The sequence below is a fragment of the Antedon bifida genome, chromosome 3 (genome assembly GCF_963402885.1).
Source record: "Antedon bifida chromosome 3, ecAntBifi1.1, whole genome shotgun sequence".
Taxonomy (NCBI): Eukaryota; Metazoa; Echinodermata; class Crinoidea; order Comatulida; family Antedonidae; genus Antedon; species Antedon bifida.
This window is the reverse complement of record NC_136228.1, coordinates 925,439-944,502: the sequence shown is the minus strand read 5'-3', so window position 1 is coordinate 944,502 and position 19,064 is coordinate 925,439. Positions and strand designations below refer to the sequence as shown.

The following is a 19,064-nucleotide window of genomic DNA, read 5'->3' as shown; positions in this document are numbered from 1 at the left end:
ATGAATGTGATAAAAACAAAGTGGTATTGAAACCTGGTATGCTTGATCTACAATCAAACAATCTTTCTGGTATTGATGGTGTTTCACTTTATAGGTTGATAAATTTAAATTGCATGGATTGCTACGCTTCTGAATGGTGGTGTGATTATAGCTTATCAGTTGAAAACATAAAGAACCTTGTAGATACATGGGATGAACATGGTGGGATATTGATATTGAAAAGGATGAATTTGAGTGGGCTTAACCTATCTTCAATTGAAGGATCAAAATTAGCTTGTTTATTGAAATTTTCTCAAGAACTACAACATCTTGATATGAGTGATTGTCATCTCTCAGGTAGTATTATAAAAGATTTATTAAATGAATGTGATAAAAACAATGTGGTATTCAAACCTGGCATGCTTGATCTAAAGGGAAACAATCTTTCAGATGTTGACGGTAATACACTATTCAGGTTGGTGGATCTAAATTGTATAAAGCATTCCCATTTTAAATGGGATGATTATATCCTTACTGTTGATGACTTAAGAGGTTTTATTAATGCCTGTTGTAAACATGGAAAGATTTTAACATGGAAAAAGTTAAATTTAAGTGGGATTAACCTATCTTCAATTGAAGGATCAAAATTAGCTTGTTTATTAAAATTCTCTCCACAACTACAATGGCTTGATATGATAAATTGTCATCTGTCAGGTGGTATTATAAAAGATTTATTGAATGAATGTGATAAAAACAATGTGGTATTGAAGCGAGGCATGATTGATCTACAAGAAAATAATCTTTCTGGTATTGATGGTGTTTCACTTTATAGGTTGATAAATTTAAATTGCATGGATTGCATGGATTGCTACGCTTCTGAATGGTGGTGTGATTATAGCTTATCAGTTGAAAACATAAAGAACCTTGTAAATGCCTGTTATGAACATGGTAGGATATTGAATTGGAAGTGGTTGAATCTAAGTGGGCTTGACCTGTCTTCAATTGAAGGATCAAAATTAGCCTGTTTATTAAAATTTTCTCCAGAACTACAACATCTTGATATGAGTAACTGCCATATCTCAGGTAGTATTATAAAAGAATTATTAGGTGAATGTGATGAAAACAATGTGTTATTGAAACCTGGCATGTTTTATCTAAAGAGAAATAATCTTTCAGAAATTGATGGTGCTTCACTGTTTCGATTGGTAAATCTTACTACTCCACAGGATTTTGTCGATGATTATGTTTATGAACATTATTATGATGCTTTTTTTGAATTTAGTGATTATAGCCTGTCAGTTAATAACCTACGAGGTCTTATAGATGCCTGTTATGAACATGGTAGTATATTAAATTGGATAAAGGTGAATTTAAGTGGGATTAACCTAGCTTCTATTGAAGGATCAAAATTGGCTTGTTTATTAAAATTCTCTCCAAAACTAAAAACACTTAACATGAGTAATTGCCATCTCTCAGGTAGTATTATAAAAGATTTATTGTATCAATGTGATAAAAACAATGTGGTATTGAAACCTCAATTACTTGATCTAAATGGAAATAATCTTTCAGGTATTGATGGTAGTACACTATTTATGTTGATGGATATGAATTTAATAAAATATTCCACTTTTAAATGGTGTGATTATAGCCTGTCAGTTAATAACCTTAGAGGTCTTGTAAATGCCTGTTATGAACATGGTAGGATATTGAATTGGAAGTGGTTGAATTTAAGTGGGCTTGACCTGTCTTCAATTGAAGGATCAAAATTAGCCTGTTTATTAAAATTCTCTCCACAACTACAATGGCTTGATATGATAAATTGTCATCTGTCAGGTAGTATTATAACAGATTTATTAAGTGAATGTGATGAAAACAATGTGTTATTGAAACCTGGCATGTTTTATCTAAAGAGAAATAATCTTTCAGAAATTGATGGTGCTTCACTGTTTCGATTGGTAAATCTTACTATTCCACAGGATTTTTTCAATGATTATGTTTATGAACATTATTATGATGCTTTTTTTGAATTTAGTGATTATAGCCTGTCAGTTAATAACCTACGAAGTCTTATAGATGTCTGTTATGAACATGGTAGTATATTAAATTGGATAAAGGTGAATTTAAGTGGGATTAACCTAGCTTCTATTGAAGGATCAAAATTGGCTTGTTTATTAAAATTCTCTCCAAAACTAAAAACACTTAACATGAGTAATTGCCATCTCTCAGGTAGTATTATAAAAGATTTATTTAATGAATGTGATAAAAACAATGTGGTATTGAAACCTCAATTACTTGATCTAAATGGAAATAATCTTTCAGGTATTGATGGTAGTACACTATTTATGTTGATGGATATGATTTTAATAAAATATTCCACTTTTAAATGGTGTGATTATAGCCTGTCAGTTAATAACCTTAGAGGTCTTGTAAATGCCTGTTATGAACATGGTAGGATATTGAATTGGAAGTGGTTGAATTTAAGTGGGCTTGACCTGTCTTCAATTGAAGGATCAAAATTAGCCTGTTTATTAAAATTCTCTCCACAACTACAATGGCTTGATATGATAAATTGTCATCTGTCAGGTAGTATTATAAAAGATTTATTAAGTGAATGTGATGAAAACAATGTGTTATTGAAACCTGGCATGTTTTATCTAAAGGGAAATAATCTTTCAGAAATTGATGGTGCTTCACTGTTCCGGTTGGTTAATCTTATTTCTCTACAGGATTTTGTCGATGATTATGTTTATGATTGGTATCTTGATGGTTATTTTGAATTTCGTGATTATAGCCTGTCGGTTAATAACCTACGAGGTCTTATAGATGCCTGTTATGAACATGGTAGTATATTAAATTGGATAAAGGTGAATTTAAGTGGGATTAACCTAGCTTCTATTGAAGGATCAAAATTGGCTTGTTTATTAAAATTCTCTCCAAAACTAAAAACACTTAACATGAGTAATTGCCATCTCTCAGGTAGTTTTATAACAGATTTATTGTATCAATGTTATAAAACCAATGTGGTATTGAAACCTGGCATGTTTTATCTCGAGGGAAATAATTTGTCAGGTCTTGATGGCAGTACACTATTTAAGTTGGTGTATTCAAATTGTATGAATTATTCTACTTTTAAATGGGATGATTATAGCCTGACAGTTAATAACCTTAGAGGTCTTGTAAATGCCTGTTATGAACATGGTAGGATATTGAATTGGAAGTGGTTGAATTTAAGTGGGCTTGACCTGTCTTCAATTGAAGGATCAAAATTAGCCTGTTTATTGAAATTTTCTCCAGAACTACAACATCTTGATATGATAAATTGTCATCTCTCAGGTAGTATTATAAAAGATTTATTGAAGGAATGTGATAAAAACAATGTGGTATTGAAACCTGGCATGTTTTATCTAAAGGGAATTAATCTTTCAGAAATTGATGGTGCTTCACTGTTTCGGTTGGTGAATCTTATTACTCCACAGGATTTTGTCGATGATTATGTTTATGAACATTGGTATTTTGATGGTTATTTTGAACTTCGTGATTATAGCCTGTCGGTTAATAACCTACGAGGTCTTATAGATGCCTGTTATGAACATGGTAGTATATTTAATTGGATAAAGGTGAATTTAAGTGGGATTAACCTAGCTTCTATTGAAGGATCAAAATTGGCTTGTTTATTAAAATTCTCTCCAAAACTTAAAACTCTTAATATGAGTAATTGCCATCTCTCAGGTAGTATTATAAAAGATTTATTGAATGAATGTGATAAAAACAATGTGGTATTGAAACCTGGCATGATTAATCTTAAGGGAAACAATCTTTCAGATATTGATGGTAATACACTGTTTAGGTGTATGAATCTGATTTATAATAACTTTTATTACAAGTACGTTTGCATTTTTATGGATTACTATATTTTTAAGTGGAAGGATTATAGCCTGTCTGTTGATAACCTGAAAAGTCTTATAGATGCCTGTTATGAACATGGTAGGATATTAACATGGGAAAGATTGAATTTAAGTGGGATTAACTTAGCTTCAATTAAAGGATTGCATTTAGCTTCTTTATTAAAGTTCTCTCCATATTTAAAACATCTTGGTTTGAGATATTGCCATCTCTCAGGTAGCATTATAATTGATTTATTGAATGAATGTGATAAAAACAATGTGATATTGAAACCTGACATGTTTGATCTAAGAGGAAATAATCTTTCGGAAATTGATGGTGTTACACTATTTAAGTTGGTGAATCAAACTTATAACAATTATTACACTTTTGAATGGTGGTATTACATCCTATCGGTTGATAACCTGAAAAGTCTTGTAGATGAATGTGATGAACATGGCAGAACATTAACATGGAAAAAGTTAAATTTAAGTTTAATTAACTTATCTTCAATTAAAGGATCACATTTAGCTATTTTATTAAAATGTTCTCCAGAACTAAAACATCTTGATATGAGTAATTGCCATCTCTCAGGTAGTATTATAAAAGATTTTTTGAATGAATGTTATAAAAACAATGTGGTATTGAAACCAGGCATGCTTGTGCTGAAGGAAAATAATCTTTCAGATATTGATGGTATTTCACTTTTTCGGTTGGTGGACTTAAATTGCATGAATTGTTTCATTTTCAATTGGAATTATTATAGCCTGTCTGTTGATAACCTAAAAGGTCTTATAGATGCCTGTAATGAACATGGTAGGATATTAACATGGGAAAGATTGGACTTAAGTGGGCTTAACCTATCTTCAATTGATGGATCAACATTTGCTTATTTATTAAGATTCTCTCCAAAACTAATACATCTTGATATGAGTAATTGCCATCTCTCAGGTAGTATTATGAACAATATGTTGAATGAATGTGAGAAAAACAATGTGGCATTGAAACCTGGCATGCTTGATCTAATGGAAAACAATCTTTCAGATATTGGTGGTAGTACACTATTTAGGTTGGTGAATCTAATTGATATTGATGATGACACTTTTGAATGGTTTGATTATTATAGCATGTCAGTTGATAATCTAGAAGGTTTCATAGATGCCTGTTATGAAGATGGTAGAATATTGAATTGGACAAGGTTGAGTTTAAATGGGATCAACCTAGGTTCAATTGAAGGATCAAAATTAGCTTTTTTATTGACACTCTCTCCAAACCTAGAATGTTTTAACATTAGACATTGCAATCTTTCGGGTAGTATTATAAAAGATTTATTGAATGAATGTAATCAGAATAAAGTGGTATTGAAACCTGGCATGCTTGATCTAAATGGTAACGATCTTTCAGATATTGATGGCCTTTCACTTTTTAGGTTGGTGATTTGTATGAATTATGAAACTTTTAAATGGCATGATTATAGCTTGTCAGCTAATAACCTACAAGAACTTGTGGATACCTGTAAGGTTAATGATAGTACGTTGACATGGGGTGATTTAGATTTAAGTGGACTTAACCTTGTAGAATCCACTTTAGCTGGTTTAATACAATTATCTCCATTTCTGGAACATCTCAGTTTGGAAAATTGCAATCTTTCAGGTGGTATGATAATGTCTGTATTGAATGAATGTGAAGGAAATGGAACAGTATTGAAAAAAGAAATGCTGAATCTGATGGGCAATGACCTTTCAGATATCAAAGATGAAACATCAGTTGCTAAATTGAAATGGATCAGTAGTAGTCATAACATGTTTTCTAATCTAGTCTCAGATCTAGACAACTTAAGGCCAACTCAGACAGCATCGTACGAAAAGGCCCATTTAACTTGGGAAATGAACACATGGATTTAGACAACTTAGTAAATGAAAACTTGGATTTAGACAACTTAGGAAATGAAAACTCAGATCTAGACAACTTAGGTAATGAAAACTTGGATTTAGACTACTTGGGAAATGAAAACTCAGATCTAGACAACTCTAGAAATCAAAAATCAGATTATACAACACAGATCTAGAAAACACTGACATCTCTGATGACCAATACAATTCAGCTCTATGAATTGCAAACAAATCTAAAGTGGCTCTAATAATGTATTTTTCAAGTATTTTTACTATTTATTTTGTTTATGTATATTTTCAATTTGTTATTTGGCCTACAATTCTTTTAGAATTATAAATCATATTGCTTTTTATAATATCATACTGAAAAAGACAAATTGTTAAGAAGTTTAAAGATCTATTGTCTCCGAAAAAAAATATTTTGGTGAATATGCCATTTTAATGTCACTTAATAGTTATCCACTTTGACCAAAAATTGGATCAAAAAAAATGTATTTACCTAAAAAACTGTAATTTAAACAGAGTTGACATATAACCATTGTTGTTTTTCACCAATCACAAATAATTGATATTCTTTGATTACTTTTTTTTCTATAGCAAGACAAGTCTGTAATACAAGAGTAAATTCAAAAATGTTAATATCAATTTACTACTTTACCTATATTGAGGAACTAATTTTAAGTCGTACAGCTTAAGTAGACATCACATTTTAAAAAAATATAGTACTGCAAAACTTGTTCACATTTTTTTAGGTTTGTAATCCATGGTGGTATTGGCCTCAGATTCATCATAAATAAGTCATATGTTTTTTGCTTAGTGAATAAATAACATTCTTGAAGGATAGTATGGGAGTAGTGGTTGTGTCTTGTCTTTGTAGAGAGGAGAAATGGAGTTATTTATGAGTTAATGATGCTAATAGTAAATAATCAGAATGTGCATTAGATGAGAATTATGCCGGGTAGAAGGCCTTAAAATTAGATTGAGAATGAGGAGTCATTCTGTACATCTCTATCAGCACAACTACATTTTCAAATTTGCATGATTTATGTGATATGTACTATGGATTTAAAACATGATATTTGTGTCTATTTTGTGCCTGCTTACCTAGATAACCGACATTAGTTCTTTCCCTACGAAGTGGGGGACAATATGAAAACAAGTATTCTTTATTGGAACATCCCTACATATCAATATGACCATCGGCTACGGCACCCTCTAGTGGAACTATCTCCATGTATTACCATCATTTCTTTCCGTATTGTTGAGTAAAGTACGAAAACAAAAGAATGAACTAATTCAGAGAATTCTACAGCTGACTAGCTGAAATTAGGTTGTTGTTTATTACGATACGTTGAAATTCGTTGCCCTGAAGCAGGGCAGAAATATTATATATTAGGGCCTATACATAAAATATAGACTAGATACGTTGGAAATCGTTGCCCTTGCTCCCATTGAAGCAGAGCAGAAATATTATAGATACGTTGAAAATCGTTGCCCTTGCTCCTATTGAAGCAGGGCAGAAATATTATAGATACGTTGAAAATCGTTGCCCTTGCTCCTATTGAAGCAGGGCAGAAATATTATAGATACGTTGAAAATCGTTGCCCTTGCTCCTATTGAAGCAGGGCAGAAAGATTATAGATACGTTGAAAATCGTTGCTCTCGTTTGTGGAACGGAGCAGAAATATCACTTTGCATTACCTTACCAGAGTATAATTTCTCGGAGTAGTCTGCATAGCTGATTGATACGTTGAAAACCGTTGCCCTTGTGGTTCATTCACGGGGCAGAAATACAGGATACAAAGGAATCAGTCCTGCATGTATTGTTATTTAAGTATTTGTATATAATATGTTAAGTACTGTAGCCTGTATCATTGTTTTTTGTAGTATAAGATAATGTCTTGTACAGTATTGTGTCTTCATATACAGTAAAATCTTTATTAATGGACACTGGCTAAATTATAGAAAGTTGTACAACCCCATTTAAGTCATACTTAAAGGACACATTTCATTGTATGAACAAGGCTAAAACATGAAAACTGTGGCTTAACTATTCGGAAGAAACTCTCCTATTTAAAAAGAGTTATTGGTTTGGTCTCAAAAGCGTCCCTTAAATAGTGTTCTACTGTATATATATTCTACTTGATTGTTATTTTTCTGGTGTCTGGTTTTTGTAGTTCAGTGTGGTAATGGTATATGTTTATACTCTCCAGTATGTTGATATCTAACTGGAGATTACATGATTTTAAGGTTTTTGAGTTTAAAGGTTTGCATAAATAAATACTTGTTACATGTATGTTGTAAATTAGATCGATGTACGTGTCGTGTTACAAAACCAGACACACATTGATTAAAATGTACACTTTAATCTACTTTTGTAAGATAATGTTGAAGAAAAGAATAAATTTGAAATAATATTATAAATATTAGAATGTATCATTTTCTTTCTTGTAATTTTCTTTTTCAAATGGTATTGTTGTTTTATATATGTTGAAATGTACTTATAAATAACTGTTTGTGATCGTGTTAAAATGATTATATTGCAGTTACTGCAGTAACCATATTTATTACTGCAGTAATGTATGATTTTAGTTTGTTTCAATGTAAAGGTTTGAAACAGTCAATGATATAAACAGTGTTTATGATTAGCCAAACAAGTATAAATATTGGATAAACCTGTTTAAAAGAGTAAAGAAATTGTAATTACTGAAGTAACTGCAGTTGAATCATTTTGACATGTTCCTTTACGAAATTGATTAGTTTATATTATTATCTATCTTTATTATCATCATTTTAACATCTTTATTATCATCGTTTTACCATCTTCATCGTTTTAACATCTTTATTATCATCGTTTTAACATCTTCATTATCATCGTTATAATATCTTCATTATCATCGTTTTAACATCTTTATTATCATCGTTTTAACATCTTCATTATCATCATTTTAACATCTTCATTATCATCGTTTTAACATTTTTATTACATCGTTTTAACATCTTCATTATCATCGTTTTAACATCTTCATTATCATCATCGTTTTAACATCTTTATTACATCGTTTTAACATCTTCATTATCATCGTTTTAACATCTTTATTATCATCGTTTTAACATCTTCATTATCATCGTTTTAACATCTTTATTATCATCGTTTTAATATCTTTATTATCATCGTTTTAACATCTTCATTATCATCGTTTTAACATCTTCATTATCATCGTTTTAACATCTTTATTATCATCGTTTTAACATCTTCATTATCATCGTTTTAACATCTTCATTATCATCGTTTTAACATCTTTATTATCATCGTTTTAACATCTTCATTATCATCGTTTTAACATCTTTATTATCATCGTTTTAACATCTTCATTATCATCGTTTTAACATCTTTATTATCATCGTTTTAACATCTTTATTATCATCGTTTTAACATCTTTATTATCATCGTTTTAATATCTTTATTATCATCGTTTTAACATCTTTATTATCATCGTTTTAACATCTTTATTATCATCGTTTTAACATCTTTATTATCATCGTTTTAACATCTTTATTATCATCGTTTTAAAATCTTTATTATCATCGTTTTAACATCTTTATTATCATCGTTTTACCATCTTCATCCTTTTAACATCTTCATTATCATCGTTTCAACATCTTTATTATCATCGTTTTAACATCTTTATTATCATCGTTTTAACATCTTTATTATCATCGTTTTAATATCTTCATTATCATCGTTTTAACATCTTTATTATCATCGTTTTAACATCTTTATTATCATCGTTTTAACATCTTTATTATCATCGTTTTAACATCTTCATTATCATCGTTTTAACATCTTTATTATCATCGTTTTAACATCTTTATTATCATCGTTTTAACATCTTTATTATCATCGTTTTAACATCTTTATTATCATCGTGTTAACATCTTTATTATCATCGTTTTAACATCTTCATCATTATTGTTTTACCATATTCATCTTCATCGTTTTACCATCTTCATCATCATTGACTGTTATTCATCTTCATCGTGTTACCATCTTCATCATCGTTTTATCATTCATCATCATCGTTTTAACATCTTCATCATCATCGTTTTAACATCTTCATCATCATCGTGTTACTGTTACCATCTTCATCATTATTGTTTTACCATCTTCATCATCTTCGTTTTACCATCTTCTTCTTCATCGTTTTACCATCTTTATCATCTTCGTTTTACCATCTTCTTTATCATCGTTTTACCTTCTTCACCTTTTATCATTTCACCACCTTCATCATCGTTTTACCATCTTCATCTTTTAGCATTTTACCATGATCTTCTTTATCATCGTTTTATTAATTCATCGTCGTTTTACCGTCTCTATTCATCGTTAGGCTAGACTAGCCTCAGTTACCGTCTTCTTCATCATTGACGGTCTTTTAACAATACGTGTTATGTGCAGGTTCATGTAGTTTTCTGGAACAATATAATTCAAATACGAAATTACAAATTTTCTGTCGTCCGATTTTGATAAAATAATTCGTAACTTTTTATAGAGGGCCGCGGCAAGAGCATTTGAATGAATTCGTAAATCTTCTAATTGTAACCCTGGGTTATTATTGTTTGATTGTTTTATAGGGTGGGTTACTATTAAAAGGGGGTTACTATTAGAGTAGTTGGTTACTATTACTAATCTTAAAATAGGAACCTGAAAATAGTAACCAACCTCCAACTTTTCCGGTCAGCAACTCATAGCAACCCCCACTCCCGAGATCAACATGCAAAGTTATCTCCTTATTTTCAAAATACGTCTGCATCATATTTGTTACTCTAATAATGGGTTACTAGAGTAGTGATCTATTAATATAGATTGCCTTTATAAGGTGTAATAATAGTGGGTTACTATTAAAAGTGGGGGTTACTATTAGTATTAGAGTGTGGGTTACTATTAGAAGATTTCGGTAATACTGTATGTTTGGTGTATCGCGCTGCTGCCGGTTGGTGGCGCTTTATACTGTCATTACTCAGAGCCATATATATAAAGAGTTACGACATTGGATTATAGTCACGTGATATGCAGATCAATTTGTGTCAAACTTTTCTCCGTTATTGCATGTAAAGTATAGGAGCAAGAAAATACTTTAAATTTTTTCTTATATTTAAAAAAATGTAATTGCACATTTTACGGTGAAATATCGATGTGCACAGCGTACAGAAGTACTTGCGGCAAAGAATATTGCGCGCGCGTGCGCTAGTACATTATAAAGTTCGATTGAATTTGGAACGAAACATCCTATAACTACGTCCTATTAATAACAATTATGTAATATTTTCAATTCATAATGCATGCTTTGATGACTAAATAAAATAATAAAGTGTCGTGGATATATTTGTTAATAATATTGAATAGGGTATGAACAATATTAAAATAATAAAGGCAAATTATTACAAATGAAATGATGAACGAGTCTCTGAAAGTTTGTGTCAAAAACACACAGAGAGCCATATACTGTATAAAAAGAGGGGTGAATTTGTGTGTTTTTTGTATTGGTTCATGCTTTGATGTATCCTGACTTGCATGTAGGCCTTAGCATTTATTCTTTTGTTATTATAGACACAATATATATACGTTACCAAATTAATAGCATTAATAAAATTAATTACTAAAATAAAAACGGAATATAAGCGTTATTTCATAGACAAAAAAATCTAAAAATAATGCATGAACTATAGGAAAACGCTATACAAAACAGAGCCATATATATAAAGAGTTACGACATTGGATTATAGTCACGTGATATGCAGATCAATTTGTGTCAAACTTGTCTCCGTTAATGCATGTAAAGTATAGGAGCAAGAAAATACTTTAAACTTTTTCTTATATTAAAAAAAAATGTAATTGCACATTTTACGGTGAAATATCGATGTGCACAGCGTACAGAAGTACTTGCGGCAAAGAATATTGCGCGCGCGTGCGCTAGTACATTATAAAGTTCGATTGATTGATTTTGGAATGAAACATCCCATAACTACGTCCTATTAATAACAATTATGTAATATTTTCAATTCATAATGCATGCTTTGATGACTAAATAAAATAATAAAGTGTCGTGGATATATTTGTTAATATATTGAATAGGGTATGAACAATATTAAAAATAATAATAAAGGCAAATTATTACAAATGAAATGATGAACGAGTCTCTGAAAGTTTGTGTCAAAAACACACAGAGAGCCATATACTGTATAAAAAGAGGGGTGAATTTGTGTGTTTTTTGTATTGGTTCATGCTTTGATGTAGCCTGACTTGCATGTAGGCCCTAGCATTTATTCTTTTGTTATTATAGACACAATATATATATGTTACCAAATTAATACCATTAATAAAATTAATTACTAAAATAAAAACGGAATATAAGCGTTATTTCATAGACAAAAAAATCTAAAAATAATGCATGAACTATAGGAAAACGCTATACAAAAGATACGCGCGCGCCCTCAGCGTGCAAATTCTTTGACACAAAAATGGCTTCTAATTTTCAATGTCGTAACTCTTTATATATATGGCTCTGATACAAAAGAGACGCGCGCGCCCTCAGCGTGCGAATTCTTTGACACAAAAATGGCTTCTAATTTTCATTGTCGTAACTCTTTATATATATGGCTCTGTCATTACTCAGAGCCATATATTGAGAGAGTTACGACTTCGAATGGATTAGAAGCCATGTTTGTGTCCAACTATTCCTATGTAGCGTATGGAGTTGAGTCTTTTATTTTGAAAATGTATAACGTTCAAAAGGCTTTAATTATCGAATTTAATATCAAAACAATCAATTTGTTTAAAGGTTTTTGTTAAAATAATAAAAAAATTATAAAGTTACTGCGAACATGATTTTAAACAACAAAAATAGCAATTTCGGAACGGCTATGGTTGTGCGCTCCATGCACGCTCTACGCGTGCGCGTTTAGTTTGTACAGCGATTCTCTATAGTAATGCATTGTTTTTACATTTTCTTGTTTAAAATCATGTTCGCAGTTACTTTATGATTTCGTTATTATCTTAACAAAAGCCTTTAAACAAATTGATTGTTTTGATATTAAATTCGATATTTAAAGCCTTGTGAATGTTATACATTTTTAAAGCAAATGACTCGACTCCATACGCTACATAGGCATAGTTGGACACAAACATGGCCGGCGTGCACACCACGTGACTTTCTAAAATCCGTGAACGCAATGACGTAACTCTCTCTATATATGGCTCTGTCATTACTTCCGGTTTTGGTCAGAGAGGGGGGAGAGATCATTTCCAATAAAAATGGCTTCCTTGCTTGTTGATGATTGTGATGGTTATTTTCTGACCGAAGATGAGCCAGATATTTCACGAGCTACTATTTTATTAAAGCGTAATGTAGACATTCCAAAAAAGTATTTTTTAAATCGTATATTTTCACCGGTAGCAGTTGATAATAGCGGCTACCAGAAGCTTAGTGAACGCCCTGCTAAATATAGGCTGGTAAGTTCATCGTTCGTCGTGATGATGCAAATTTCTTTATAGGCTATCCAGGCAACAATGCCCGGTACACAACCAGGTCGTTGTGGTGGTTTAGTGCTCGGCACCCGGCCTACATTTTCGTTTGAATGTATTTCAATTTCCAATTTAGCAAAGCAGTAATTTATTATTTGGGCTAGGCACTGTACTGGGCAAAGTTTTAAGAAAGTACTGTACTTTTTTTATGGTTGAATGAAAGAAAATCAAACAACATATCAAAAAATAAATCCTTTTTTTTACACGGTTCTTACACCATTTGCATTGGCCTACTCGAAGAGCTGACTGAAATCCATTGCAGAAGTTTTTGCTTAACATTAGCCGGTAGATCAGCACATTTTGTTTTCCCTGCAAAATTAAATTAGGCCTAGGAGGATCCATTATTATATATATATTCACAAAATGTTTTTACCTCACCCCCAACCAAGGTGATGCGTCAAATGTTGGTTACTGGTACAGCTGGGTGGCTTGGCCGCAGCTTGGTCCTGGGAAACATATTTATAGTTGCGAAAAATAATTATTATAATAATATGAAATACAATATTTTTAACAAATTTAACATTTTCTTCCAACAGCTACATAAGAACTGGGGGAAGCATGTATCTCCTATCAGTGAAGGAATCGGAGCACTTGCATTTTTAACTGTTGAGCAACTTCCTCTTGATGAGAACTTGGCAACATCAGTGTCGCGCTATATAGAAGACCAGTTAAAGAACAAAAGATGCAAATTAATGAGGTAACAGCAAGAGAGCTCTGTACAATTTTTTACTCTTGTTCATCCGTACACAATAAAGATTCCCCAGTCAAGGATGGATTTCCCCAGTCAAGACTTTCCGAGACGTGTCCGGCTCTGGCAAATCAAATCGAAAGTCAATGTTTTGTTTTCACGCGGCTATGCGCATATCGATTGGCACGTAGCTGCATGGAGCATCATGAAAATGAAATATTGACGTTCGATCAGGCGTGAAAGACCCTTTATAGTGGAATTTTATGTTCTGGTATTTTGTTCTTTTAAATCTAAACTCAACACTGTGTACAATATTATTGAAGTTTTTGCTGTACAGTAAATTTGCATATTTTGATATTCATACTGTAGCATTTCAACATTTGCATATTAATTATTAATGAATAGAATTTTATCATTTTCATAATAATTAATAGCATCAAACTTAATTTAAACATTCATTACAGTATTTATAGCATTTAATATTTGCATTAAATTAATTGGCATGTTATTGTTTTCAATGTAGTACCTGTATATTAATTATTTATACTGTAGCATTTAACATTTGCATATATAGTTTATATTACAGTTTTTCAACATTTTTTCATTTACATACATTTACACACATACGCAATGTCCTTTATACATTTTATGTATATTATTCTTCATTAGAATTTGCATATTCGTTATCCACAGCCTTTGTTTGCATATTAATTATCCTTAACATTTATCTATCTTTTAGATGGAATATTCACCACATCTTACTATATTTTCCGCAGTCTGAGGATTATGATTTGCTAGGTAACTTGTTTATGGAAAGCAAGTTGGATAACTGTCATGGATTTAGGATTGTAAAAATTGAACGTAAGATAAATTTTAGGATATTGTATCATTGATTTCACAAACATGATCATTTCAATCAATCACTCAGGGCGTGTGGCGCAGTGTGTTGGACGTTCGACTACTGATCGTGAGATCGAGGTTCGAATCCAACTCTCGCCGCATTACTTGTATCCTTAGGCAAGATACTTTACTTACGTTTGCCTCTCTCCACCCAGGTGTATAAATGGGTACCCGTTTAGATCAAGACACAACTTTGCGCTGATTACTAGCTGCATAATGGGAGTATGTTTCCATACGTGCTTGATCCAAAAAAATGACCTGGGTAATAATGTGCAGCGCATTGAGAGCTTGCTTATGCGCTATATAAGAATGAACTAATATTATTATTATCTTCCAAGTCTCCAATTATTACTGTATTCCAGGAGTTTCCAAATATTTAAAATGATCTCCCACTGAAGGTGCTCTCCTGATGGGTCATACTAATCTACGCCTGATGGTGTCTAATGATATAACATGTTACATGCTAATAATATATTTAATGTTATTATATTTATTTGTACTGATTACTGTAGGTTTATTCCACAACACCAAAGGAATCAATTTGACCAGTTTATTCACAAACTGTTATTTTGTTCATATCAAAAACAGGACTTTAAGTCGAAAATATTTTGTTGATTCATGCATAGGCTAAAGTAAACTTGCAGATAACTGAAATAATACACCTATAATCAATCAATATTAATAAAATTATTAGAATCTGCAACTTTCTAGTTTATACTGTGAGAGAAATACAAACAACAAATGTACCTAACCAAAATATTTTTATTGATTCGTTTTCAGCTGCTATTTTAACCAACCCACCAAAATGTTTTATTGAAGTGCAAGCAGATGCTGAAGAGGGCAGCAAAGTTCAGCAAGAAATTACATCCATCGTTACCAACTTCTCCGGTGCCTTCACTCACCTTTCGGTTTGTGAGACCGAATCTCCTAAAACAGTACACCAACAAACTTCATGTCCACCGGTTGCAGTTAGTATGCTCTTTACTGGTCAGACACAGTCTTTAGCTCTTAAAACCATAGAGGCATTATCAGCAAGACCTTGGGACCAGTTTCTTCTGACCGATAAAGTGCGTAACGCAGTTGAATATGATACCAAGTATTTTATTAACACAGCAAGAGATTTTCCTATATTTGGTGTTAAAACTGCAATGCCAATTTCTGGAGTACGAATATCACTCTTTGTGAAAGACGTCAAAAAGTTTACAAAGATGGAAGATTTCTATTCGAAAGTTACGATGGTTAAGCCATACAAACGAGAACTTAACCACGAGGAAATTCGCTACTCCACGTACACACTTTCTGAACGATCTGAGTTTACGCTAGCTGCTTACCCCGGAGTTAGCCCAGTTTCAAACCCAAATGTGGTACTTTATTTTCATGTACGTAACGTGAGCAGTTGCATTCCTGAGGCCCAGAAACTTTCCGAGGACCACTGGCAAATGATGGACCCTGAAGGCAACAAGCTTATACTCTTCACACCATTGTTGTCTGATGTATGCTAAACACTAGTTTGACTAATCCATTGGTTCTTTCTATTTATGTTTTCTTACAATGTGTTCATCGGGTATTAGGGAGGTTTCACAATCTATAAATACGGGAAAACCCCATATTTTTTGGCTGAGCTGATCCCTATCTCTATACATTTAAGCTGATCACCTTTCTAAAGGCCTACAGTAGGCTGGGAGGGTGCACATGGGACCCACCAGCTGAGGTATAAGTCTTCTGCCTCTACCAAGCCAAACAATACCAACCCTTCTGCTTTTAACAGTTACAAAAAACAACCAAGAACTACATTCCTGTCAAACAATTCATTTAACTCTACGTCCAGTTCCGTAACGCTTGCTTGTGATATTTTGATTCTCTAAAACTTTGCGTCCAGCTCCTAAAATGTGCACCTCCCATGGCCAACCCAGCCTATGCCCTTGAAAATGTTTATTGTCCTTTGCACAATGTACCGTCCGTATACTTTTTACTATTTAATCTCATTTTTACTATACTTTTATTTATACTTAACTGTAATTGGTTTAGGTAATCTTTAACTTGTTTTAATGAATTCTATATTTTACATTAGAACAGCCTTGTATTTAATGTTGTACTTACAATTCCGTAAATACTCCTCCTTGAAAACTATTATTTATTTTTGTAATAATGTTGACAAAATTGCTTTTTAAAATTCTTAAAAGAAATTATTATTATTTCATACTTTATTTTACAGTTTACAAAATGTGTATATTACAGTACAGTATTTTAATAAAATACAGATTTTTCCACAACTGCAAAAACAGTTAAATAAGACATTTTAAAAATTGAATTCCACATTTAAATCAAACTTTAAATTAGAGACGCCTGTAAGTCTAGTCTCCTCTTGTATATATTGAATAATACATTCATAAGAAAGTGAATGAAATATTTTATATAATAATAAATACACATTTGTGTAATGTTAATTACAAATTCCTAAATCAAAAGAAAACCACATCGATAGTCAATTCATTCAATACCGTGCCCTACTATAAAACATGGTAAACTTTTAGTCGTCCACTAAAAGAATATTATAATTGTGTGACCAAGTAATTGATTGTATAACAAGGGCGGATCTGGGGTAGGAGGAAGGGAGATTTATGTTCGTATTGCTAGGTGTGCACACATTTCTTTCTTCCAGTTCATTTTGATAACAAAATATGTGCACTATCAAACTTGTGACAAATGAAATGTGATGTGCGCTTATATACTGTATGGACGTCGTATCACTAGCATATTTGGGAACATCACACTTTTTTCAAACAAGTTTGATAGTGTAGACTAGGCCTTATACATTATAGAAAGAAGGCAGGGTGTTATTCTCCTTCCCTCTCCTTATTGATAGAGCTCCCGTCCTATTGTACATCCTGGACCCGGTTCTTTGTAAACTGTATTTTTAGAAGTAACTACTGATTAAAATATTTTCTTGTATCATATAACCAATGTTATCTTTTTAAAGGAAATTAAAAGCATTAATTTTATATAAATACATTTTAATTTATTCTTATTTTATAACTGTTTTGCCCCACACAAAATCGATTTTTAAAATTTAATAATTATGAGATAATATTACCATATATGCGCATATATTGTGTTATCATCATCTTATAGAGCCATAGTAACTAGTTATGTCAAAAAATATCCACTTTTTTAAATTCAATAATTATGAGATAATATTGCCATATATGCACATATATTGTGTTATCATCTTATAGAGCCATAGTAACTAGTTATGTCAAAAAATAAAAGGGCGAAATGTTGCCATTTTTCGAAAATTTCCCTGTACTATAGTACAGGAATTTTTTCAAAAATGGCCAAAATATCCACCTTTTAAAATTCAATAATTATGAAATAATATTGCCATATATGCGCATAATATTGTGTTATCATCATCTTATAGAGCCATAGTAACTAGTTATGTCAAAAAATAAAAGGGCGAAATTTGGCCATTTTTCGAAAATTTCCCTGTACTATAGTACAGGGAGTTTTTCAAAAATGGCCAAAATATCCACCTTTTAAAATTCAATTATGAAATAATATTGCCATATATGCGCATATATTGTGTTATCATCATCTTATAGAGCCATAGTAACTAGTTATGTCAACAAATAAAAGGGTCGAAATTTGGCAATTTTTCGAAAATTTGCCTGTACAGGGATTTTTTCAAAAATGGCCAAAATATCCACCTTTTAAAATTCAATAATTATGAAATAATATTGCCATATATGCGCATATATTGTATTATCATCATCTTATAGAGCTATAGTAACTAGTTATGTCAAAAAATAAAAGGGTCAAAATTTGGCCATTTTTGAAAAAATCCCTGTACTAATAGTAGTACAGGGATTTTTTCAAAAATGGCCAAAATATCCACCTTTTAAAATTCAATAATTATGAAATAATATTGCCATATATGCGCATATATTGTATTATCATCATCTTATAGAGCCATAGTAACTAGTTATGTCAAAAAATAAAAGGGTCGAAATTTGGCCATTTTTCGAAAATTGCAGTACAGGGATTTTTTTTTTAAAATGGCCAAAATATCCACTTTTTAAAATTCAATAATTATGAAATAATATTGCCATATATGCGCATATATTGTGTTATCATCATCTTA

At 31.5% G+C, this 19,064-nt stretch overlaps 2 protein-coding genes across 3 annotated transcripts; both read left to right on the top strand.

Annotated features, from left to right (window-relative positions):
* Window positions 1-3,615: 3,615 nt before the first annotated feature.
* Window positions 3,616-7,090, top strand: LOC144838641 (uncharacterized). 2 transcript variants are annotated; one of them, XM_078694071.1, is made up of 3 exons: window positions 3,616-3,765; window positions 4,156-6,475; window positions 6,536-7,090. In XM_078694071.1, exons 1-2 carry the CDS (start codon window positions 3,687-3,689, stop codon window positions 5,763-5,765), a joined length of 1,689 nt encoding a protein of 562 aa, XP_078550197.1. In that variant the 5' UTR covers window positions 3,616-3,686; the 3' UTR covers window positions 5,766-6,475; window positions 6,536-7,090. The 2 variants fall into 2 exon arrangements, with proteins under 2 accessions (XP_078550197.1, XP_078550196.1); XM_078694070.1 differs by lacking the exon at window positions 3,616-3,765 and having other exon boundaries at window positions 3,820-6,475.
* Window positions 7,091-13,047: 5,957 nt separating this feature from the next.
* On the top strand, window positions 13,048-17,948 carry LOC144837726 (uncharacterized). Its single transcript, XM_078692960.1, has 4 exons — window positions 13,048-13,263; window positions 13,872-14,032; window positions 14,763-14,884; window positions 15,704-17,948. The coding sequence occupies exons 1-4, from the start codon at window positions 13,066-13,068 to the stop codon at window positions 16,423-16,425; spliced, it is 1,203 nt and encodes a 400-aa protein (XP_078549086.1). The 5' UTR covers window positions 13,048-13,065; the 3' UTR covers window positions 16,426-17,948.
* Window positions 17,949-19,064: the final 1,116 nt, after the last annotated feature.

What these genes read in the sequence shown, in the direction of transcription:
- LOC144838641 (XM_078694070.1), top strand. Translation starts at nt 3,831, where the DNA reads ATGAATCTGATTTATAATAACTTTTATTACAAGTACGTTTGCATTTTT.
- LOC144837726 (XM_078692960.1), top strand. Translation starts at nt 13,066, where the DNA reads ATGGCTTCCTTGCTTGTTGATGATTGTGATGGTTATTTTCTGACCGAA. An exon ending in GCCCTGCTAAATATAGGCTG is followed by an intron (nt 13,264 to 13,871) that starts GTAAGTTCATCG and finishes TTCTTCCAACAG; the next exon opens with CTACATAAGAACTGGGGGAA. An exon ending in AAAAGATGCAAATTAATGAG is followed by an intron (nt 14,033 to 14,762) that starts GTAACAGCAAGA and finishes TCTATCTTTTAG; the next exon opens with ATGGAATATTCACCACATCT.